This window comes from Adiantum capillus-veneris, chromosome 12 (assembly GCF_014529385.1).
Source record: "Adiantum capillus-veneris isolate H3 chromosome 12, ASM1452938v2, whole genome shotgun sequence".
Lineage (NCBI taxonomy): Eukaryota > Viridiplantae > Streptophyta > Polypodiopsida > Polypodiales > Pteridaceae > Adiantum > Adiantum capillus-veneris.
In genome coordinates, this window is record NC_140942.1 from 132,380,914 (window position 1) to 132,406,010 (window position 25,097).

The 25,097-nt window shown below is 43.5% G+C and overlaps 1 protein-coding gene and 1 pseudogene across 1 annotated transcript; one reads left to right on the forward strand and one right to left on the reverse strand.

Moving 5' to 3' along the window:
- Nucleotides 1–1,509: 1,509 nt before the first annotated feature.
- On the reverse strand, nt 1,510–2,352 carry LOC147446523 (syntaxin-132-like; annotated as a pseudogene).
- A 17,672-nt stretch (nt 2,353–20,024) lies between these two features.
- LOC147446524 (pentatricopeptide repeat-containing protein At4g18520, chloroplastic-like) lies at nt 20,025–23,355 on the forward strand. Its single transcript, XM_086525745.1, has one exon. It carries the CDS (start codon nt 20,142–20,144, stop codon nt 22,326–22,328), a length of 2,187 nt encoding a protein of 728 aa, XP_086381871.1. The 5' UTR covers nt 20,025–20,141; the 3' UTR covers nt 22,329–23,355.
- The last annotated feature ends 1,742 nt before the right edge of the window (nt 23,356–25,097 follow it).

Consider the following 25,097-nt stretch of genomic DNA (forward strand, 5'->3'; position numbering starts at 1 on the left):
GCTAGGGAGCTGACATGTTTCCACTACGCCCTTTGTGTAAAGGGACTTGTATGAGAGTGTGTGTGTGTGTGTGTGTGTGTGTGTGTGTGTGTGTGTGTGTGTGTGTGTTTCTCTCTCATCGCCTACTAAAAGGGCTCGCCCCCTCCTATGTAGGGATCTAGGAAGACTTTTTTGTACACTTACAAAGCATCCAATATCCCTAAGGTTTGACCATTGGACTTTACATTGAAAATTGGAACCTTAGCATTTTGGAAGTCCTGATGCTGAACCTTAGGGGCTCTGAAGCCCATTGTTGCACATTGATCTTTTGGAGATGGTCCCCCCTTTGGATCCCTATTGTGGCCGGTATGCCAGCTTCGCCAATATTCTAGATTTTTCTCCCCTGGTACTTTCCCATATTAAATTATCAATTTAACATGAGAGAATCATTTAGGATAATTAGATATTAGTTATTATGACATTACCTCTCTCTTGAAATCATAGTCATCCTCGACTATGGGGTAGAGAAGATAAAGCCTATTCATTAGTCCTTTTTCTAGCGGGTAGAGGATCCCTATGTTACCCCATGACATCGTTCTAGAATGGATGACTAATCCATTTGGCGCTTGAGAGCCTAAGGCTACCACAAGCATGTTTGCGCATCATTCCTATCAATCTTCCATAGTAGAAGTCACAAAATAAAAAGAAAAAAGTTCTTAAAAATTACAAATGTGGTGTACACACAAGATGGAACCAAACTGAGTCTGTCTCCCTCGCATCCGGAACCTCCTTATATTATCATGAGAGGTAGTTACAACCATAACATGTCTGGACACACTAGGTGGCCGGACTCTACCTGCAGGACCACACACCACACCTCTCCCCTTAGGGAGAAAAAAGATGGACATCTTTTTTACAATTTGGGTTGAGAATGGACTCGACGGGAAGGGATCAACTCCAACACCTCATCCAGGTGGAGTGATCATACAACAGCTTCGGGGCTAAGGGACTGAGCTTGGGGGCTAGACTCGTCATCATGCCGACATCATCAAGGCATGGAACTCATACATCTCGCTCATGCAAACATTAGGTTGCTATCCCAATGAAATGGACAAGACGAGGAAGGACTAACGGCTAAATCATAACGAAGAGATAATTTTTTTGTGACATACATCCCTTCCCGATGGAGCTTGGTGTGATGATAATGGTCATTCAACAAAAACTAAATTGCGACATGAACTAAAGATGAAAAGACTATCACTAAACACAGAATGAAAGCTTGAGCTTCACGATTGTAGCACTGCTTCATGACTAGCAAAACTAGAAGGTTGGGCGCCTCTGCAATAAAGCTGCAGCAACTCCCAACGATTTGAGCATGTTGAAAACAAGAACAATTGAAAACCATCCACAAACCAAGAGAGTGGGACGCATAGCGGACTTTGATAGTACATTGTTGTACAAAACATTGACAAAAATCAAGGCATGATAACCAGCTAGCCACTCCTTTGTAGAGGGAAGCAATAGGAAGAATTAGTCCAGCTTTAAGATATAATTTCTCCTCACTGGCGCACTCTCTGCTACTACATTACCGTCACTATCACTTCCCTCCCTTTCTGGATGTGCAGCATCCATGGCAAGAAAGATCTGATGCAGAGCCAAAAGACTCTCTTCTAAATGCCTCACCGATGCATTCCTTTCCTCTATCTGATGTACAGTTGCTTCAAGCTTGACCTGCCCACCTTTCCCTTGCTCTTCGATGGCTTTGCGCAAGGAATTCTCTGTTTCACATGCCTCTATCATCTCATCAACGTCTTCTTTGCTCGCAATTTGCCCTGTGAGTGCAAAAACCCGCCTGCACAAGTCATCCCTATGATCATCTCTCACCTTCTTCTGCAATGCAAAAAAGTCATCCATGAAGCCCTTCAGCTTGCGCCTCAAACCATTGGTGACAAAGACCCTAACCCTATCAACGGAGCTGTTTTCATGGCAGCCGGGCAGCGTTCTGTTGTTCATGTTGTCTTTATCGAGAGAATCAAGGCTAATTTTGATGGATCGGGCCTATGAGGACAGGATGTTGTCGATATCTGCCTACATTTTGGAGCTGAGGGCGATGTAGTTCTTGGGGGATTGTTTGGACTGCTCCTGCTCCAGGACATGGAAAGCTTGGCGGAGAGCTTCGGTGCTGAAGGATATGGAGTCAACCTTCTCGAAGAAGGAAGAGAGGTTGTCATTGACGAGCTGGGTGTTGAGGTTGTACGAGTTCTGGCTATGGCTATGGATGGCAGGAGCAGAGGAAGAAGACGACGAAGGTGAAGGTGAAAGAAGGGGTTCTTGAATATTGTTCATTATGGTGAAGCAGGAGGTAAGCAACATGGCAGCAATAATGCAGGTATCAGTTGGGATGGGGCTACAACTGCGATTGCAAACAACATGTTCATGTTGATGGCGAGAACAGAGCAAGGAAATCCTACCCAGGCTCATAGACGTAATTGACCATAGCTACCTGAAGTGTGAGAGAAATTGATCACCAAGAAAACTTCCTAACTACCTAGGGCTCTGCCCGTCTCCTCCACCAATGTGCTGTACACACAAGATGGGACCAAACTGAGTCTGCCTCCCTCGCATCCGGCACCTCCTTATATTATCATGAGAGGTAGTTACAACCATAATATGTCCGACCACACTAGGTGGTCGGCATGTGGTGTGTGGTCGTGCAAGTAAAGTCCGGCCACCTAATGTGGTCGGACATGTTATGGTTGTAACCGCTTGATGATAATATAAGGAAGTCCCTGAAGAGAGAGGGGCACACTCAGTTTGGTTCAGTCCAATCCCGTGTACACCACATTGGTGGAGGAGACGGGCAAGGGTTAGTAAGAAACTTGATTTTCTTGGGGAATACCTACGCCAGCGATGGCAATGCTGCTAGACACTGGGTAGAGAGAGAGAGAGAGGCTATAGCGCGCTGCCTACAGCTCATGAAAGGCGTGCGCTACCTACAGCTCATGAAAGGCGTCACTTTCTTCACTGCTTTATGGCGCAGAGGTCGCCATAGCCGTGCTCGGCACGATCTCGCTGACATACGCTATCGGTGTTAGTTTGAAAAGCACAGCCATGATGGGAAGCGTTGCCTCCTTTGGTTTATTTATTCTTCATGCTTCTTCGCTCTGTATCAAAGCAGTCCTGGTGACGGAGATTCTCTCTACACCATCACTTCGTACGCCCCCTCTCTCGTCATTCTCTCCAGAGGCCTGCACTCTATCCACGAGCCCAGCTCCCCTTCTCTGCCCCCCTCCTTTTTCGAGTACACCGCCACGCATCACATTACAGTCCTTGGCATCTGCTATGGCCTGCAGCTCATTGTTAAAATTCTTGGCGGCCATGTCAAGCCTGCTGTCAGCCAGGAATATGGGCGCATGGATGTACTGCCTCTCTCAGGCTCCAGGTTTTTTGGTGATGGCCCCCTCCCGTCTGCAGCTCCAAAGGCTTCTGCTAAAGACGAGTCCTCTTCTGAATCAAATGAAGAGGACGATACAATGGAGGTTGATACTAAAAAGCCCATCGACCCCTCTCATCCTCAGAAGGTCCAAACTTTGATTCTGATGTAGAGTCAGAGTATGAAACCGAATCGAGCTCGGAGACAGAGAGTTTAACTCAGGAACCTGATGTGGTGGAGGGGACCCCGACCAATGCTTATATGGAAGCTCCACCTCCGTCTCAGAAAAAGCGACAAGAAACCCAGGTATTGGAAAGCAAAGCCGCCTCTGAAGAAGGTAAGCAGCAAGGGACAAGCAAAGCTGCAAAGCAGCCAGAGAAGGATCCCCCTCCTTTGAGGTCTGCTAAAGGAGAGCTACGCCTGGCCTTGTGCAAAGATGTGAATATGATGCTAATGGATTTTCAAGACTGTTTTTTGCATATTCCTCTTCCACATGCAGACTCAAGTCCACAGATTAGGAGGATCTCGAGAGTACTGCTAGACGGAGACAAACCTCAAAGTGAAGAAACAAACCAATTCAAACAAAGAAGGAGACCCAAAAAGGAGTTGCTGCAGCTTTGTTGCAGAGGTGCCCAACCTTCTAGTCTTGCTAGTCATGAAGCAGCGCTACAATCGTAAAGCTCAAGCTTTAATTATGTGTTTAGTGATAGTCTTTTCATCTTTAGTTCATGTCACAATTTAGTTTTTGTTGAATGACCATTATCATCACACCAAGCTCCTTCAGAAAGGGATGTATGTCGCAAAAAATTTATCTCTTCGTTATGATTTAGCCCTTAGTCGTTCCTCGTCTTGTCCATTTCCTGCATCGACTACAATGTTCATGGATACAGAGCCGGAGATCTTAGAGGAAGGCTTAATGATTTGTACTCCAGCCAACATACCTGCCAGCAGCAGTATTATCAGCAGCAAGCCTGAAGCACACGTCAAGCAGAGTAGACCAATTCTCATGGAGCAGGAGACAGCCCCCATCTCGGTCTTCTCTGTGGAAGCAGTAGCTTGTGCTCCGTTTGTTCCATTGACAACAATGATGTTCTCCATTCCTGCGTTGCTAGTCCCGTGTTGCTCGTTGGGGTCCAAGTGCAACATGCAATGCACTCACATTGCGCCGACAAAGGGAGTTACTGCAACTTGGTTGCAGAGGTGTCTTTTGCTACTGATTTCAGTTCTTGGAAGTTTCAGTTTTCATTGTGTTTAGTGGTAGTCTTTTCATCTTTGGTTCCTTTCGCAATCTAGTTTTTGTTGAATAACCGTTACCATCACACCAAGCTCCTTCGGGAAGGGATGCATGTCGCAAAAATTTCGCACCCAATCCTCAGTCAATTCTTCCTCGTCTTGTCCATTTCATTGGGATAGAGACCTGATGTTTGCATGAGCGAGATGTATGAGTTCCATGCCTTGATGTCGGCATGATGACGAGTCTAACCCTCAAGCTCAGTCCCTTAGCCCCGACGCCGTTGTATGATCACTCCCCCCGGATGAGGCGTTGGAGTTGATCCCTTTGTGTCGAGTCCTTTCTCAGCCCAAAACTTTAAAAAGATGTCCATCTTTTTCTCCCTAAGGGGGGAGGTGTGGTGTGTGGTCGTGCAGGTTTATAGTCCGGCCACCTAGTGTGGTCGGACATGTTATGGTTGTAACTACTTCTCATGATAATATAAGGAGGTGCCAGATGCGAAGGAGGTACACTCAGTTTGGTCTTATTCCCGTGTACACCACAATATATAGAAAAACTTACGAAAAAACTTATAAAAAATAAGAACTTCACAAAAACTCATTAAAAATTTAAAAAACACAAAAAATCCACAAAAATGTAGAAAATTCCTAAAAACTCATTAAAATTTATAAATTGATTAAAAAAATCACAATAAATCAAAAAATCCATAAATCCTTCAGAAAGTTTCATAAAAATAAAAAAATTCACCAAAAAAAATTTAAAATCAAAACTTCCTCAAAAAAAATTATAGAAAATTCAAAATTTCACAAAAAATAATAAAAATAAAAAGAGAGGAGTCGAAAAAGGAAAAAAGGCAAGAAAACAAAAAAAATAAAAATAAAACAAAAATAAAAAGCAAAGCTAGGAAGTCACACACCGCAAAGCGAGTAAAAGTCGAGAAGAGCAGCCATAAAAAAATGAGCAAACAGTGAAAAAGCCAAAAACAACAGAAAGACAACCAAAAAAAGCGAGAAAAGAGACCAACTCAAAGCCGTGAGCGGCAAAAGAAATTTTAAAATTTATCAAAATCAAGCCGAAAATCGACAAATCAGAGTTGTAAAACTTATCGAAGCTCAAATTTCGAGCTGGATTTTGAGAAAATCCTTGGGAACTGAATTTTAGTGGTGCATCAAATGAAATGGATACAAGATCCCCATTTTCTCAACCAACGAATGAGACACTCCACTTTACTACTTCAAAGAATGCTTGCTTTGAAGAGAAAGTGGAGGGACTTCATCTCAAGAGCTCCCTTGCTACTCGCTCCGACATATGAAAGTGGATTTTATCATGCGTATATTGACAGACACAATCAATAGAGGTCTTATAAATATAGGTCTTGGTAGACGATTGCATTACATGAACAACTCAAAGATTCTTAGAATAGCTCAATTTAAGAGTACTTTGGTTCAAATTCTTAAAAACAAGTTTGGTTGACAAGAACCAAGGTCACGGCATTGAGTGTGAGAATCAGAACTTTTATGATAGTGTATTTGAAGCTTTGGGAAGGGGAGATGTTAGGAAGTTTTGTATGGATATAGTTAATGCACTTACATTGGCTTATTTGAGGGGGAAAAAGCCTTGTGGAGATTTCTCATAAAAATCTCTCAAAACACTGGAAGAAATGTTGAGGGAAAGATTTTGATACAACAAAGAGTATATTCGAGGCTATCAACCTATGGGGAGAAACAAGATTGCACAATTTTCTTTCTCTGAACCTTGGTGGACCACACATATTGACCACCATGAGGGCCATGAGAAAAACCATTTTCTATCAAATAGGTTTGAGTGAGGATATTTTTATGCATGTGGTAGAGGTCTACAAACATCAAATGTGTAGGAACAAGATCCGCATGGACAGTGTCCCTACCATTATTGCCAAAGATGAGACCGTTATAATGAGGATGGTCGGATGAAGTCCTTGAGCTAATGATTGGTAGTAATGAGATCATAAGACTATTTTGTTATGTTGAAAAATCATTGCTATAGATTTCATGTGCATCTCAATTCGATGCACTAAGAGTTCTTAGTTTGACATGTTTGTATGGAAAAGTGGAAGTCTTTTGCAATTGTTTTGTTCTTCATTGTCAAAATTTATTCAAATAATTAGTGTGGAGATTAGTAGTCACTTGTCTTTGAATCAATTTTGTAGTTGAGTGGTTCTATAAGTGGTGGGTGTTTTATGGTCGTTTAAATTCATAGAGCCTTAATCTTCTTATGGTTATTTATTTCCAATATTTTTAGATCTTTAATCAAGGAGGTTTTCTAAATTTTCACTTTTATTGCCTTAAATTGTATGTGGGAATCCTACTAAGTAGATGGCATATGTTTTGGTTTGAAATTTGAATTTTTTGTAGATTATCAGTATATGTAAGATAGGGGTGATTAATTTATTGCAAAGATGTCCATATATAGAGGGGTTGGTTAATATGGAAGGACCCATATATAGGGGGGTTTCTCTTATTTCGTTGCACGTTGGTGACGTCATTCCTTTACTAATAGTGAACCCCTCGGGGTTCAAATTTAAGATTTTCCATAAGCCAGGGAAAACACACTGTGGTGCAGACTTCCTTTTTAGAAGCACAAAGGGTTGTTCAAAAGCTTCATGTGAGATGGGCCAATAGATGTTGAGTCATTTTAGACTACAGTTGAAGAGGGACCAGATCCAGAATGGCAAGATGTTTATAATTTTCTTCAGCTAGGGAAGTTTCCCAAAGACTGATCCCAGAGTAAGAAAAAGGAACCGGTCATAAAAATTCTAAAATTTACCATCATTGCTAGAGAATCTACAAACTAGGCATCAATGGTGTGCTTTGTAGATGTGTGTCAATGAGGGGACGAATGCATGTAATATTGAAGCTCATAATGGAGATATAGGAGGACACTTTTCCACTGATATCACACACGGCTATATAATCTGGTTGGAACACAATTGTCTTCCATAGGCCAAATGATGGAAGCACAGACATCCATTTCTAGCTCAAAAGTAAATAAGTTGAAGTAAGAGCTTCAAACAATTAAAGATGACCTGGAAAGGGTCAAGAAAGCACAAGCTAGATGGATGCAAGAGCTTTTACAGTTGCAACTTCAACAAAAACACCACAACAGAGAGTTGGACACCTTGTAGAAGAAGATAAATAAATTGATTGAGGCCAACACTGTCATGGATGAAGAGAAAAAGCTAGCTCAAAAGATGGCTGAATGCATGGAAAAGGAGAAAGAAATCGCTCAACAAGTAGCTAATAGATTCAAATCGATGATGACTGTGAAACGAGAAGATTACATGAAGCTCTATAGAAAGCACCATGTAAGGAAAGAAGCCATCATGTAGAAATACATCTATCATTATTTGGTACAGATAATGGACAAGGATGGCAATCTGACTTTTAATTTAAGTGATCTAGAAACTGTCATCAAGTTAATCCAGATTGATCTGCAAGAGAAAGCTAGTGCATACACCACAATACTAGTTATGAAGCTATTTTTGAATATCTGCAAAATCAAAAGAACAAAGAAGATAGCTATGAGGAGGATGAAGACCAGGAAGACACGGCAAAGACTAGCGACCAAAGAATGATGATGATGAGGATGACACTTTGGGGTCAGTAGTAGGCAGATCAGCGTCCACACTGGGATCTAGGCTCTAGATCAAGCTAAGAACAAACATGCTGGTGACCAAGCACCACCTGCTAATGAATATCAACAACAAAACCCCTTGACTAACCAACAAACCAGGCAACAGGCACCTCAAGGTCAGTAGAGGGTTAGTAAGGGCAAGACTATCGCCATTGAATCTGAGTCTGAGTCTGATCATACCTATTCCACTAAACTGCTAACTCTAAATTAACGCCTAAGGAAGTAGAGGCACCTCCAAATCCAAGACTTCCTTAATGATGAAACTGTCTACTCAAGAGTGATTTTAGATAGATGCTCCACGTGGGGGTTAGACAAACGGTTCTAGATTGGAAATCCACTAGTTACCACAACTAGATAGTTTGCAAACTACCCCCACATTCGAGTTGTATCTAAGTACTAGAGAGGGTTCGAGAGTGGTGTCTAATCATTGATGACAAAGTAGTAAACCCAACCATAAAAGATGTAACCACTGGCAACCTCAAGTCAGTGGGTTTACAAGTGGAGATCTTTTAGGCACAAAACCAACCTATCAATGCATGAAGGACATACACATTCAAATAAAAGATATGCTAATTCAAATGCAGAGTGCTAGAGGTGTTGTAGACAGATGAGTCAGAGCATTACTAGAAAATAACGCAATGAGCAGTCGAGGACCAACTACTTGGATGACGTTTAGAGAGCAAGAGATCAATCTGAAAAGTTTATTTCATTTGGTTTGGAGCACAAGGAAGATGATGCAGCAAGAGATTAACTAGATGATTATGAACTCTCTAGAATTTTTTTCAAATTCACCAGCACTCCTCTATGCCATCCTTGCCAAAGAAGAGGATCTACGTCACTTCTTCCTAGTAATTTATCCTCCACACACCGAGCTAATAGATCAGCAACACTACGTCATGATCGTGGATGGACTCAGGGTGTGGTTTGAGGAAGATACTACAGAGTTGCTGGCTTGGAACCAAGTATTGCAGGATGCATTGAAGAAGACCCAAGTCCATGAGCTGATTGCAGATTTGCAAAATTTTCAACTCCTCATGGGGCAATGGAAAGTGCAACTCAGAAGGTTGATTAAAATCACAAATCAGCTCCTTCTGCTGACAGTAGAAGCATCAAAGATACCTGAGAAAGACCTGGCTAACAAAGAATCCTCTGAACCTCAGTTCAGAGAGATGACTAAAATATTGTTTGAATCCTGCATTAAGTGCAATCAGCCTTACCTCAGAGGTGGATTCATACTACATCCTATTGCCATAAGCTAGCCAAGGCTAGGCTTACTAGGGGCAAACACACATTGTATAACCCTAATACCAAACTTGGAATTCACTGACACCATACAAAGTATAGATGAAGATGGCTAGCAAAGACTAGTTGGAGCAAGAAGCCATATACATGTTAATTCAGAAGGATAACGTTGGTTCCAATGTTCTAGAGTCTTTCAAGGCACCGCACAAAACCTCTGAAAAGAAAGCACCAGATAAAAAGAAAGTCCGCTAGGGTCTTTTGGAAATTTTGGTTACATACCAAAATTCAAGAAAGGGAAGGAGAAATGTAGACGGCACGAACAACCCCTAGCAGCCGGCTGGCGGATGGCTGGACTGGAAACTTCCACAAGCAGTAAACCAAGGATAGTTACCACGATAACTGCACACGGTTGTGTGTAGTCAGCCAGACACCAGTCGAGAAGACTATAAATAGGACCCATTACTTCATTTTGGGGATCCGTAATCCGATATCCAATATCCGAAAGCCTATATTCTAGATCTGATCCTTGAGTCCCTAAGCCTAAGCCTAATACGTTGTATCTTGAGCCACTAGCTAATGTACTTTGTAACTCTCATTAAGCTAAAAATTCATTCATCACTAACTCCAGTCGTACACGCTTTTCTGAATAATACAATTCTAGTTTTAGTTCTCTTTTCGAGTGTCACTCTATTTTCAGTACCAATTTAGTCTTTCAATTGTACTTATGTTTGATCTGAATCTCTGGTCTCTGATATGATCTGAACTAACTCTAATTACCAACCTGGAATAGCTGTCTGAATGTGTTCAACTCATTCCAACTAATGATTGAACAAGCATGCCGCCTACTCCTTCCTACTATCATATACACTTAGGGTACCAAAAATCAATATGCAAGAAGCATCAGACAATAATTAAGTAGTCAAAATGATTAAGCAAACTTGATCAGCTACTTCAAATACACTTGCAAAAAACAAAAGAGAGAGAGGATTAGATTTTGTTCTATTCATATTTTCAACCATCATGCATAAGGGAGCACGTGGGAGCAAAAGAATATAAGTAAGTAGCTCCTTGGAGTAGATGAGGAAACTATGGAAGCATTTTCGTGTTCACAATGCAAGCTTGATGTGACTAGCTCTTTAATTTTGGAGTAACTTGAGCTAAAAGTGACTCGTTATCATAATAATGCTAAAAATCTATGTTTCACATTTGACCAATAAAAACCAATTCATTATAGTCTTGGTGCCTAATTTTGGCTTTCGTGTATACCAAATAATTACAAGAAACTCGCCCAAATTCTTGATCAACGCTGAAGGCTTTCTATACCCAAAAATGGGACTTTATATATTGTATGTTACATGGCTTGCCAAGAGGCATTAATGGTCAATGCTTTCGACCCCAACCAACATGAATATTAGTGTCATTATCAATGTCAATATGTGTGGAATTACTAGAGTTGGTATCTCCTAAGAGCAGTAGTATGTTCATTTATTGGCTGGATTCCTCCAACTCACTTGCCAAGAGGCATTAATGGTCAATGCTTTCGACCCCAACCAACATGAATATTAGCGTCATTATCAATGTCAATATGTGTGGAATAACTAGAGTTGGTATCGCCTAAGAGCAGTAGTATATTCATTTATTGGCTGGATTCCTCCAATTCAATGACGGCTAGCTCCCTCCTTAGTTCGCCATACATTACGTCAACCAAAAGGCTTTGCATGCGATTCGAACCTACTCCCTTCAATGATTCAATCTCGCACCCAACGACCTACACCAAGTGAGCCCCAGTGCCTTGTTGCTCTCCCAAGGCGCATACGCTTTTAAAAAAACTTGTTTTGTTGTTTGCTCCTCTCTCATCCACCTCCTCCCGCACCGTCCGCTTCATCTCTGTCCACCTCCTGCCACACTCCCACACTGTACGCTTTATCCCTGTCCGCACCATCCACCTCCTCTCTCACCCTCCTGTTTCATCCCCATCCGCCTCCGGCTTCATCCCTCTCCCTGCTTCATGCAACACCTTACCCGTTGCATCCGGAAAGATTCACCTCCGACTCTCTTTTTTAAAAATCGTAGCACCTACTCACTCATTACTGATGCTTCTTTCAATGCTACATGGGTGCAAATGTTAACATTTTAATGCCAATATGCATTTGAGCAGCGTCAATATACCAGCTCTACATGCATCACTAAAAGAGTGGATTTGTTTTAGTATATGGATTGGCATGGGCGTGTATCTTTGGAGCATTTACAAGAAAACACCATTGTTTCACATAGTGAAGTTTTGAGCTATGAGCATATGATCTTTTATGGTCCCACCAACTCTTGTTTGAAAGTTTCTCAAGGACTAATTTCAGATGTCTACCCATCACTGGGGGGGGGGGGGGGGGGGGAGAGAGAGAGAGAGAGAGAGAGAGAGAGAGAGAGTCGAAGTTCCCAAAAAATCCTTTTCCTAGTCATGAGAGAGAGCGAGAGAGAGAGAGAGAGAGAGAGAGAGAGAGAGAGAGAGAGAGTCAAGGTTCCCAATTGCTTTCTATGATTTTGAGAATCTATATACTATATTAAAAAGACAGAAGGGAGCTCCACGTGGCTGCAAATGCTTGCAGCCACGAGCCTCCCCCTGCCTTCTTGGCTCCCCCTTGCCTTTCTTGGAGCATCATAGCACCCGCTTGCAAGGGTCTTCAAATGGCCGGGGGTCGATTGTGATGCCTTGACCAATGGACAGAGTTAGTGCAAGCGTCGTCCCAGCCTTGAATAGCGGGATCATTGCATTGAGTTGCGGGGACGCACTCATGCCTTTTAACCCTGTAGCTCCCACATTCTTTCCCTCCTTGCGCTGCTATCTCCATCCGATCGTGACTCCTCACCTGCACAACGTGACCAGTACTGTGTCCTTAGCTGCTATGCCAATACTCTCGAGGTGCCGCAGTTGTCCGCATGTTCTCCTCTCCCATCGCCCTGCTGTAACTCTGGCTCCAGGCCCCTCTCGCTGCTGCTCTACCCCCACGCTCCTGCTTTTGCTTCGGCCAGCCTTGATCGATCTTGCTCGCACCATGTCTTCTCTTGCTTAAGCGATGTACTCCTGCCAATGGAATAGCTATTTCTCTGATACTGCATGGTCGCCTCTCAAATAGTTTTCTGCATTAGGACCAAGACGTGCACCTGTCAATGGAATAGCTCGGTGTGCCCAGAACTTCCATCACCGCAGCCAATGGCCAATACTGCCCTGCAGCGTGATGGGAGAATGGTTTCCGCCTGTTCCATCTCGGCTTCAGTGGAAGCAGATTTCAATTGGAAATGTCTGTAATTTAGTATAGTTTCATGTTTCTTCCTAAAATCTATAGTTTTTTAACCGTCGTTCAATGATTGCTTCACTCATTTGTAAATTTTAGTCTGCTACATGTTGGTTCTCACATGCGCGTCATTGAAGACAATAGTGCATGTGAGCAAATGTATTCATTTGCGTATTGCGGCAAGGTTCATTATTTGGCAATCACCTTCCTGCTTTTAGGCTTTTCAAGTTGTATGGGTTGGATTGACTACATATCTTAAGAACATAGCTGCATCCCATGATATAATTCATATATATATATATATATATATATATATATATATGTATGTATGTGGGAGAATGGAGGAAACCAAGGCTTAATTGGGAGTGATGGAGTTGCAATTTGGCCATCATGCTCTGCACTCACTTCATGCATATCAATGTCGTTGCGCTCATCAAAAGTGGGAGTCATGCCCGAGTCACGGCTTTTTTTTAGAGAGAGGTGCTGGTACTGGCCGTGGTGTATATGGTAGAGAGAGTTCTGATTGCCGATGGATTCTGATCATTGTAGAAGTAGGAGCCTTCTTTACTGCCAAAAGGTAGTTTTATCTTCACATGCAGTGAGTTAAGGTGATCCCACCATGGAAACTTCAGTGGAGGTGAGGAGAGCTTGGAGAGGAGGTCCACCTGCTCACTGTCTCGACCAGTAGTTTTGAGAGCAGGGGTTTGATGATTTTAAGAGAGAGAGAGAGAGAGAGAGAGGATGTCGATTTCGAGGTGGTCGCAGACGCTACTACAGCTCGATGGAATCACAACGTCACCACCACCTTTGATCGCCCGCATTATCTTCTATCCAGCTACTACAGGACGAGAGGAGGGTGAAGAAAAGATGGGCCTATTTAAGCAAAGATGAAGGCTTGTAGGTGCAAGCTTTAATTAGCTCGCAGGTGAGATTTACAGTTGCCTAATTGAGAGATCCAAATGCCTGTTATTGGTGTGATATTGACGTGAGCCGGTGGTGTAAGACTATAGGTAAGGATCTCTCTCTCTCTCTCTCTCTCTCTCTCTCTCTCTCTCTCTCTCTCTCTCTCTCTCTCTCTCTCTCTCTCTCTCTCTCTCTCTCTCTGACCTAGTAGGCAGCAGTTCACTCTTTTGACCATAACTTGCTCATCCGAACTCCAATTTAGGTGATGTATAGCCTCAATCGAAGAGCACGAAGCCCTCTACGCATTGATGTAAAGACAGAATTTTTCTGTGTAATGAAAGGCTTTGCTGTAACAGCATCTCAGAACTGAAAAAACTGTCAAAACTTTGCGTTTTTGTTGCCGACTTGAAGGCAATGTCAGACAAAACTCGCAAGGGTGGAAAAGCCACACTCGCCATGGAGAATGATGCAAAATCTCCAAGGAATTTGGATGCTAATCCAACCACATCGTCTACAACAACGGAAGCAATGATCATGGCTTACTTGATCTCGTTACAAGAAACCGTCAACAAGCAAGGTGAAGAGTTGCGCGCACTTGCAATGGAGAATGGTACTTTAAGAGTTCTCGTTGTGGAGAATGAGCACCTCAAGAAGGTTCTTGAAATGCAAACAACACGCTTGATGCATCTTGAGAATGAAGTTCAAGAATGTAAACGCTCTCTTGTGGACATGAATGTAGTGAAAGAGCGCTTGAGCAAAGTTGAGAGTGATCATGTATTGAAAGAGGAAACGATAGATACAATACGACATGATGTATGTGAGATGAGAAATGCATCCAAATCATGGGCTGATATATGTAAGGATAATGTGGTTTCTACATCTCCTATCACGCAAGCCGTTGTCCAAGCAAAGAATGTAGAGAATGTGGACACTCAAGAATTACAAGAACGACAAAAACGCTCAAAGAACATCATCATTCGTGGAATCAAGGAGGAAAGCATGGAAACACCCCAATCTCTTGCGGTTGCTATTGAAGAATTTTTTGCTACACACTTTGGCATGTCAGGAATCATGGCTTATGGTGCACATCGAGTTGGAAAACAAGGAGTCCCTCGCTCGGGAGAAAGACCTATTGTATGTACCATGGCTGATGAGGTAAAGAGAAAGATCATCCTTGACAATGGTTGGATCTACCTCAAAGGAACGGGTTGTAATGTATATGAGGATCGCACTCTTATGCAACAAAATGTACGTCGCAAAGCATACGAGGAAAGAAGCAAGAAGGTTAAGGTATCATCTCAAGAAGAAAAGTCACTTGAGGAGGATGCAAGTCCACCCAACAAATAGGGACACATGATCTATGAGACCAACTCACGCTTGCGAATAAGCTTTTGGAATTGTAACGGGTATCCATGGAATGCGGGAATTGGCATTGATGAGCTTACCAATGACTCCGATGTGATACTTCTTGTCGAAACATGGGAGCATGATGCGCAACGAATTCTTGGATTTGACAAATACGATGTACATTCTTTGATGTGGGCCAAAAATGCAAAGCAACGAAGAGGCCAAGGAGGCGTAGCATGTATGACCAAAAAGGGTTTGAAAGATGTTTCCATTGTCAAAGAAGATAAGTATAAACGCTACTTATGGCTGAAAATCAGCCCACCAAATGGTCAAGTCATGTTTGTGGCCGGCTGCTACATTCCTCACTATGACTCCAACTTTTATGCTCGCTTGAATATGGATAGAGATCAGCCCTTTGTTGAACTAGAGGAAGACATTGCTCATTACAAGGATCAAGGTGAAGTCATTGTTTTTGGAGACATGAATGCTCGCACAAATATGTTACAACACGACACACAACAAGTCGACATGCCGCATGTATCAAGAAGAGTGGATGACTCATACATGTATAATCGAAGTTCTAATGATGCAAAAGAAGTGGATCACTATGGAAAGTCACTTCTACATATGTGCAATAGTACCGGAATGCTCATTGCAAATGGTGTATCTCTATGGCAAGGCACCAATGACTTTACATGTAGAAAGCACAATGGTGCTAGCGTGATTGACTATATGTTGTTCTCAGAAGCCACTCTAGAATGCATACAAAGCTTTACACTTGGTGAATGGAATCCGGAATCGGATCATAGGATGTTATGTATTGACCTCAAGTGTGGTAAACGGCCCGAGCATGTAGCCTCCAATCATGATGTGAATCATTTGTACCTACGTCTAGACTTCAAACGAGCACTTATATATGCTGATATGGTGGACCAAATGTTAAGCATGATAGAGCATCAAGGGAGCCCAACATTAGAATGCAAGTGGAAAGTTTTCAAAGAAGTAATTTTCTCTTGTGCGAAGGAATGCTTTTCGGTGAAACACATGTCTTGCAAAAGGTCTAAGAAGGGTAGCACCAAGAAGAAATGGTTTGACATGGAATGTAGTCAAGCCCGAAAACACTTGCTAAGATTGGATGCAATCAAAGACAAGGAAGTTTACTTGGAATGTTCACACACATACAAAGCACTTGTTCAAAAGAAGAGGAGAAGGTGGGAAGTCGAAAAACAACTTCTTTTAGCACAAGAGAAAGCACATGCATGTGGCAAGTTTTAGCAAAATCTAAAAGGCAAGCGCGTTGAGAGCTTTGGTGACTTGACTCTTGAGGATATGTATATGCATTGTAAGAACCTCTATGAGCAACCCAATGTTGATAAGATGGAGGGTTGTAGCTCCCTTCCATTTATGTCTCCCTTCTTTACCATTGAAGATGTATGCCGCGCGCTTGAGAAACTTGCTACTCGCAAGGCAGGTGACCTTCAAGGTGTCAAGGCTGAAATGATTAAATGGACAAGCAAGAAAACACGATATTGGATATGCGATATGTTTAACCTTGCACTTCAGTATGGCATGCCTCATGATTGGAGTGCAAATTGGATCAAACCTTTGCACAAAGGAGGAGATGTAAACAATGTGAACAACTATCGCACTATAATGGTTGGTTCTTTGATGGCAAAGTTATTTGGATGTATCATGGAGATGAAGATAAGTGAATGGGCTGAAAAGAATGGCAAACGTGCGCTTGGCCAAGCAGGTTTTCGAAAGCATCATAGCACTATTGATCACCTTGTCACTCTTCGAGTTCTTATGGAAGCGTCTCGATTGAAAGGAAAAAAGTTGTATTGTTGCTTTGTGGATTTCAAGAAAGCTTTTGACATGGTACCGCGAGGAAATCTTTGGAGACGTATGCAAAGCCTTCAAGTGCCGAGAGAATTTATGCATGCAGTCTTTCGCATCTACCAAAAAGTGATATGTCGATTACGTATGGGAGATGGAATTTCAGAATTTTTTGCAAGCACTATTGGTGTCAAACAAGGATGCCCACTTTCCCCAACCCTCTTTGGGCTACTCATTGATGAATTGGAATACATGGTTCTTGATTTTATGCAGCAAGAAGGCATAGAAGAGGTTAAGATTGGAAATGCGGTGATCATGCTTTTGCTTTATGCCGATGATGTAGTGCTCTTGGCACATACCTTAGAAGATGCACAAAAGCTTATGAGTGTCTTGGAACGCTTTTGCCTACATAGCGGGCTGATCATGAATGGATCCAAAACCAAGGTTATGCTTGTAAAGACCCTCAATGACGAAAATCCATGCATTGTATACAACAATGAGAAACTTGAAGTGGTAGATCACTTCAAGTACCTTGGCCTTGAGGTTCCATCCAATCATAAATGGAAGGATTGTGCAATGCGTCGCTTGGAAGCCGGAAAGAGGGCTTATTATGCATTTGAGAACATGTGCAATGCAGGAGAGATCAAGTGTTGGGCTCTCAAAAAGTACCTCTTTGACACATTGGTGACACCGGTGCTTCTTTATGGAGTAGAGGTGTGGGGTGGAAGCATCGGGAAGTCTACTTGGAAAGAGTTTGAGAATGTCCAAAAGCGTTTTCTCACCAACTTTCTCCAAGTCAAGACACAAACACCCTACATGCTCTTACTTCTTGAGTCCGGATCGCTTCCCATTGAGGTCTTGGGCATGGAAAGGGTTGTGGAGTACATGCGTAAGACACAACGTAGCCCTTTGCATCGACTTCCTAGAATCGCATATGAAGCAAGTCAAAAGGTTCAAAAGACATGCAAGAGCAAAATACTAAGTTCGGGGTGGATGCTTGATATCAAGAAATGGTTTGGAAGATGGGATGCATGTCACTTGGTCAAGGATGCGTCGATCGACTCCCAAGTTAATGAGGCCTTCTTACAACGTCAATGTATCATGGCTTGGGAGAAATCCGGAGATTCTCGCTTCAGCCATTACACCACACACGTTGCCCCAAACTACAAATCTCTCTTCTTCTCGGAACGAGGTAACCGAACCCATTCCTACATCCTTGAGCCCATCCCGTTGAGTGCGATCCGCACCATTGCCTCCATTCGTCTTAGCTCCCATTCTCTACGCTGCGAGACAGGACGTTGGGGCACTGGCGAGGAGTGTCATCGACTTTGCACCTTATGCCCTCGTCAAGTGCGAGAGAGTGAGTACCACACACTACTTGAGTGCTCAGCTTTTGACCACATTAGGTCCTCTTTTCCCCATATATTCAGCCATGAGCTCTCCCTACATACCTTCCTCTCCCAACCACGATGTGGACTCTCTATTGCTACGCTCATTTCAGCCATTTTTGAGCATCGAGAGTCACTTATGAACTCCACTCACACCACGTGACATGTTCATTTGGTCCCATAGGTCATATTTGACCTCCCAGGACGATAATAGAACTATCTATCTATCTATCTATCTATCTATCTCTCTCTCTCTCTCTCTCTCTCTCTCTCTCTCTCTCTCTCTCTCTCTCTCTCGCTCTCGCTCTCTCTCCTTCCTTCCTTCCTTTCTTCCTCAGCATGTCATCCGGCATCTCTCCAACTTCTTCTCTTCTATTCTCTCTCTCTCTCTCTCTCTCTCTCTCTCTCTCTCTCACATCCTCATAGCATCACATCGCATTTGTTTCTACGAGAGGATGCAAGGTGAACCCTTTTGCCTCAACACCCTCATCTTCTCTCTCTCTCTCTCTCTCTCTCTCTCTCTCTCTCTCTCTCTCTCTCTCTCTCTCTCTCTCTCTCTCCACACCACAACCGGCCATTCATCATTGTAAATCTTCTTTTGGAAGAAGACTAGGGTGATTAATGTGGGGTGAAGCATGTTACAAAGGGGAATGGGTGCAGTGTCCATATACCATATCCTTGCAATGGTCTCCCGTGAATAAAATAAGAGACAAAAGAGCACCGGAAACTCCACAAGTTGAGTGAGTTCTGAGCATGACCTCACCAAGTTTGCAAGGATCCCCGGCGATGGCACCATGCTGAAAATTGCAACAATATCTCCTCTCCGTTTTCTTCGACCTTGATAGATCAACAGACAATGAAGCCATTGTTTGAAATTGCACACAATTTCGTCACAGTCTCCTCTTCTTTTTGCTTTGTATAATAGGTGTTTTCTGTGCAGCAAAGAAGGATGCTAATAATTCCTTTTAAGTTCATTGCATATGAAGTCTTTTAAAGTTTATTTTTAATTTGTAATGTTTTACCTTTTGACTCTGTACTGAGTCCCTGTGCATCATTTGAAAAAACGTTAAGTAATCGTATGAAGTATCTTAACCTCAGTCGAGATGCAAAACCAATCTAGATGCCCTATGTAAATGCAAAAAAAATTGCTCTTTCATGTCTTAGAGTCCAAGCCCAAACTAATGTACATTCCAATACCTTTAGAGGTGAGAACGATAATTTACATAACTACCTTACAATACAATGCAAGCCTCCAGCAGCGGGGCAGTCACTGTGCAGCTCCTTGCTTCAAATCTCAAGAATTTTCACCTTGCAATGAGACCTCCTTATCTTGCCATCTTCGTAAAAAATGTTGTGATCTATATAAGAAATTTGTGCATTCCATGATGTGTGATCACCTTGCCATCGCCCAACTTTCCTCATCTATATGTATTCTATAACAGCAGAACGAGTGCCTTTTACACGTGTCGAAAACTGCGATATAAAGGCTAAAGTTCAAATCGCCTCTGCGCACGATAAAGAGGGAGAGACAAAGAGAGAGAGAGAGAGAGAGAGAGAGAGGCCGTCGAAGGCAGCTGGCCGTACTAGTTTTATGAAATTTCACACGAATTTTGCCTACTTTCTCTTGCTGGCAATGGGCTCTAGCCCAAAAATATAAAATTTGAAAAGTAAATTATTATAAATCTCCAAAATTGGACCTCAGCAGTCAAGTAAGTGAAAAAATGAAGCAGTTATGAGAGCTAGAATGTGCTGGGTATGATGGGCGCCTGCCTGCGATCAAAGGCATCGACGATTCCACACCATTTCGACGTTACCGTGCTATGGTTTGTCTCCTTAGAACGCCATCTTTCATTTCCTCACTGAAAGCCTGTGCTAAGAAGAAGGATTTGTACCAAGGCAGCAGGATACATGCTGATATTCGCGCTAGTGGGTTACTTGAGAAGGACACATACTTAGGAAACACGTTGATCAGTATGTATGCCAAGTGCGGTGCATTTGTCAAGGCAGCAAAAGTCATTGACGAGCTTCCTGTCCGGGATGCCGTCTCTTGGACTGCACTTATTGCAGGGTATGTCCAACATGGGCAGGGTAAAGAAGCTCTAGGTTGTTTCCATCGCATGCAAAGTGAGGGCCTCTCTCCAAGTGCCTTCACCTATACTTGCATCTTGAAGGCATGTGGCCTTCTGCAAGATGTTGACATGGGCAAACAAATTCATGATGAGATTGTTAATCAGGGGCTTCTGAAAAACAACGTCGTGCTGGGCAATGCTTTGGTCGACATGTATGCCAAATGTGGTTTACTTTTGAAAGCACAAAAAGTTTTTGACACGCTTCCTTTGCGGGATGCAGTCTCTTGGAATGCATTGATTGCAGGATGTGCCCAACAAGGGTTGGGCCGGGAAGCTGTGGGCTATTTTCAGCAAATGCGAAGCCAGGGCTTCTGTCCAACTGTGATCACCTATGTTTGCATTTTGAAGGCATGTGGTATCATGCAAGATGTTGATGTGGGCAAACAAATTCATGATGAGATAGGTAGTCAGGGGCTGTTGAAAACAAACATCATCCTTGGCAATGCTTTGATCAACATGTATGCCAAGTGTGGGGTACTTTTGAAAGCACAGCAAGTTTTTGACGCGCTTCCAACACGGAATGTAGTTTCATGGAATGCATTGATTTTAGGATATGCCCAAAAGGGACAGGGCCAGGAAGCTTTGAGTTGTTTTCAGCAAATGCGAAGCCAGGGATTCTCTCCAAATGGGATCACCTATACTTGCGTTTTGAATGCATGTGGTGTTATGCAAGATGTAGAAGTGGGCAAACAAATTCATGATGAGATTGTTGATCAAGGGCTGTTGACAACAGACGTTGTGCTTGGCGGAGCTTTGGTCAACATGTATGTCAAGTGTGGTGAACTTTTGAAAGCACAAAAAGTCCTTGACAAGCTTCTTGTCCGAGATGTCGTCTCTTGGACTGCATTGATTGCAGCATATGCCCAACAAGGGCATGGCCAGGAAGCTCTGGGCTCTTTTCAGCGGATGCAGAGCTTGGGTTGCTCTCCAAATCCTATCACCTATGCTTCTGTTCTGAAGGCATGTGGCATATTGCAAGATGCCGAAGTGGGCAAACAAATTCATGGAGAAATCGTTAGTCAAGGGTTGTTGAAAAAAGATGTTGTGCTTGGCAATGCTTTGGTCGACATGTATGCCAAGTGTGGTGTACTTTTGAAAGCACAGCAAGTTTTTGATGCACTTCCTGTGCGGGATGCCATCTCTTGGAGTGTATTGATTGCAGGATATGTCCAACAGGGACAGGTCCAGGAAGCTCTGAGCTGTTTTCATCAGATGCGAAGTGAGGGTTTCCCTTCAAATGTGGTCATCTATGCTTGCATTTTGAAGGTATGTGGCATTATGCAAGATTTTGACTTAGGCAAGCAAATTCATGATGAGATTGTTAGCCAGGGGCTGTTGAAAAAAGACGTCATTATTCTTGGCAATGCTGTGGTCGATATGTATGCCAAGTGTGGTGTCCTTCTGAAAGCACGACAAGTTCTTGACACACTACCTGTAAGGGATGTGGTCTCTTGGAATTCATTGATTGCAGGATACGCTCAACAGGGGCAGGGCCGAGAAGCTGTGGGCTGTTTTCATCGGATGCAAAGTGAGGGCTTCTCTCCAAATGTAGTCTCTTTGACTGCACTTATAGGAGGATATGCCCAGCACGGGCTGGCCACGGAAGCTGTGGACTGTTTTCAGTGGATGCAACAGGAGGGCATTACCCCAGATGCAGTCACTTTTGCTACTCTGCTCAATGCATGTAGTCACTCAGGTTTGGTCTATGAGGGCCAAATTTTGTTTGATAACATGAGGCAAACATATGGCATTGTACCAAACGAAGAACTCCCTTGCAGGGTTGATGTCTTTGGACGGGCCAAGGCTTTTAATGAAGTCATGAGAGTAGTTAGGATGACACCATCGTCTGCTAATTTGCCAGTTGATCTGCTCTTTTAGGTGCATGTCGAGAATGGGGCAATGTGAAGCTTGAAGGTTTGGCTTTGAGCATGTAGTACAACTAGATCTGTGTTGTGTGGCTGCATATGTCTTAATGAGTACTAATAACGCAGCTGCTGGCATGCTGGAGGCAGAAAATGTTGAACGGATGATAATAAAAGATGCTGTTTTTAAGGCGCCAGGATGTAACTGTTGGCTTGATGCGAGTGGAAATGTTAATAAGTTTGTTTTTGGGGATACCAAGCATCTACAAAGATTACAAATTTATGCGAAGGGTTGGATCTAATGGTCCTTCCCAAAGGCCAAGTTTTAGGTCAAGAATTTGTTCAAAGAAAGTTCATAGACACTGAAAGGTCGGTGATCAGTGTTTTGATGGCTGGAACCTATCTATGGATGGACTCTTTTATTATCAAGTAGATAGAGCTCCAAGTGTTGGCTCAGTGACCCTTTTGAAGTCTTGTGGGTTTTGCCTCAGATTAGAACCCTGTGGTTCTTGATTGGCAACTCCTAATAGGCTGATGAGATTGTGGATAGTGTCAGCTTGATGTGCCACAAAGGATAGATCTGGATGAGCTAGGGCTACCATGAAAGTTTACACTCGCCTTTGCTTCCCCAAACGCAGTTGCTGTGGGTGAAGCTTATTGTTGACGATAGGTTGATGTGGCTGTTGATGAATGTCACTTGTAGGCTGAGTAGATGTATGAAATTTTGGTACGCATCCTCCGCACTTTGTGGCTAATGCAAGCGGTTCTGCTCACATGGTCATCTACATCCCATGCCTTCATCAACCTAAATTTGACTTCCTAAGGCAGAGCCATTCAAGTGACTCCCCAAGGCAGAGCCATCGGCCAATGTGGAGACATTAGAGGATCCTCTATACTGTTGGGAGCGGAGGACGAGGAGGGTAGAGAGGCCAATGAGACGTGCACCTCGGCCCTTGGCTCAGCCACATGATGGGGAAGGTGATGATACTGATGATGATGATGATGATGACCTCGATATGGAATGACCAAACCTTGATGTTGGTGCCATGGTTCTAGAGCTAGATTTTCATGTTGCTAGGCTGCCTTTCAATGATGGAGCCAGCGTTATACTTGTGCCATGATGTATGTGCAGAATTGCCTACCAATAATAGCAATCCATCAAGCCCGCCCGTCCACCCCATGCGTGTGTGCACACTTTTTTTTTGTGATTGCGTGCGCACGTTGGTACAGCTAAAGATAGTCAGCCTATGGAAGTGCAAGAAGCCCAGGCATGGTAGTTTGCAGGCAAATGACAAGGACATTGAGCAAGTATTTGATGCAGCCAGGAGACGGATACATAGGGATGGAGTACTCTCGTCGAAATTGCAAGTGTTTCTTGCTATCACAGGTGACAGGATCAAATGTTGATATCACAGGTTGGGAGCAGGACAAGGGGTGTTGGATACAGGTGCTATGAAGTTTGTGATATGGGGTTTTGGGCGGGATGTTTGCATGACACTCTACTGCCAGGATGTGTATGTCAAATGCGGCCCTTTGCAGGTATCTTGACACCTCGGAGCTACTTTTATGCTCTTTTGTGGCTATCAAGCCTTGGTATAGGAGCATGCGCTCTTGTGGTATGGTATGAAAGGCCGTTATCAATATGGCCGAATGTCGATTGCTCTCGGTAGGAATGTTCGCAAGTTGAGGGAGTTTAAAGAGGGAAAAAAAAGGTTTTGAATACTTTTATTGCATGGCGTCGCTTATTGTGGGAAGGAAGGTGAGCTAGTGTGCCAGATATGTGGAGTCAAAGCAAGATGGGAGGCTAGTTGGTCGCCATGCATAGGGGCCACCAAGGCACCAAGTGACAAGGTGATGGTGCTACAGGAACCAGGAGGAGGAGGAGGTCCATGAGCTGGGGAGTCCGAATGTAGAAGGAGAGAGAGAGGAGACACCTGCAAGAAGGTGGGGTGGATGATGCCGAGAGGGATAGGGAGAGCGGGCAGCCACTGTATGGCAGAGCAGGGCCGAGAGCAGTAAAAGGAGGGTTGCCTGGAAGTGAAAAGGCGGCGGGTGACTGCAGAAGGACGGTAGAGGCTGAGAGCAGCCAGCGCTCTAGGAATGGCCATTGCCGGGAGTCTTGGGGCCATGAGCAAGCAGATGGAGGGACTACAGTAGAGGGTTGAGGTGCGGTAGATTGGAGGGGCTGCATATGGCAAGGGTCCGATCCTGAGCATGAGGAAGCAAGGCAACACGCTACAGGCCGGAAGTTGAAGTTCAAAAGGTGCAGGGGGAAAAAAGACATTATTAGAAGGGTGTTCGTGTGCGAGAAGAGCCGCCAGTAGAGCTGCTTTGAGAAAGCTTTGAAGGAGATCTCATGTGCAAAGAGGATCAAGCTGCACGAAGCATCATGCTATGAAGCCGGCAAATATCAAATTCGCCATCATTGTATTTGATTGTGTTTATGTGATACATAGTTGGTTTGTGTTTTTTGTTGAGTTTGCCATCGATCATCTTGTCTATCTCGTCTCGTGTCCCACGCCCGTGGTAGCGTTGGCTCCGGGTTGTGTGTGTGTGTATGCAGAGAGGGAGGGAGAGAATGATTGAGTGAGCTATTCTGTGTGTGGTCGAGGCGTGTGTCGCCTCCCTGTGTGAGTGCGTTTTTACAGATTGGGGAGCTGTATGCATCCATTGGTGTCGGGATATGATGGTGTTTTGATCGGCTTGTTGTGCTGAGGAGTTTATGTGAGCGTGTGCAGCCAGTGGTGTTCAAAGGCGAGTGTGTGCAATTGCAATTTGTAGATTG

Excerpts from the sequence above, each read along its gene's own strand:
- LOC147446524 (XM_086525745.1), top strand. The coding sequence starts at position 20,142 with ATGGTTTGTCTCCTTAGAACGCCATCTTTCATTTCCTCACTGAAAGCC.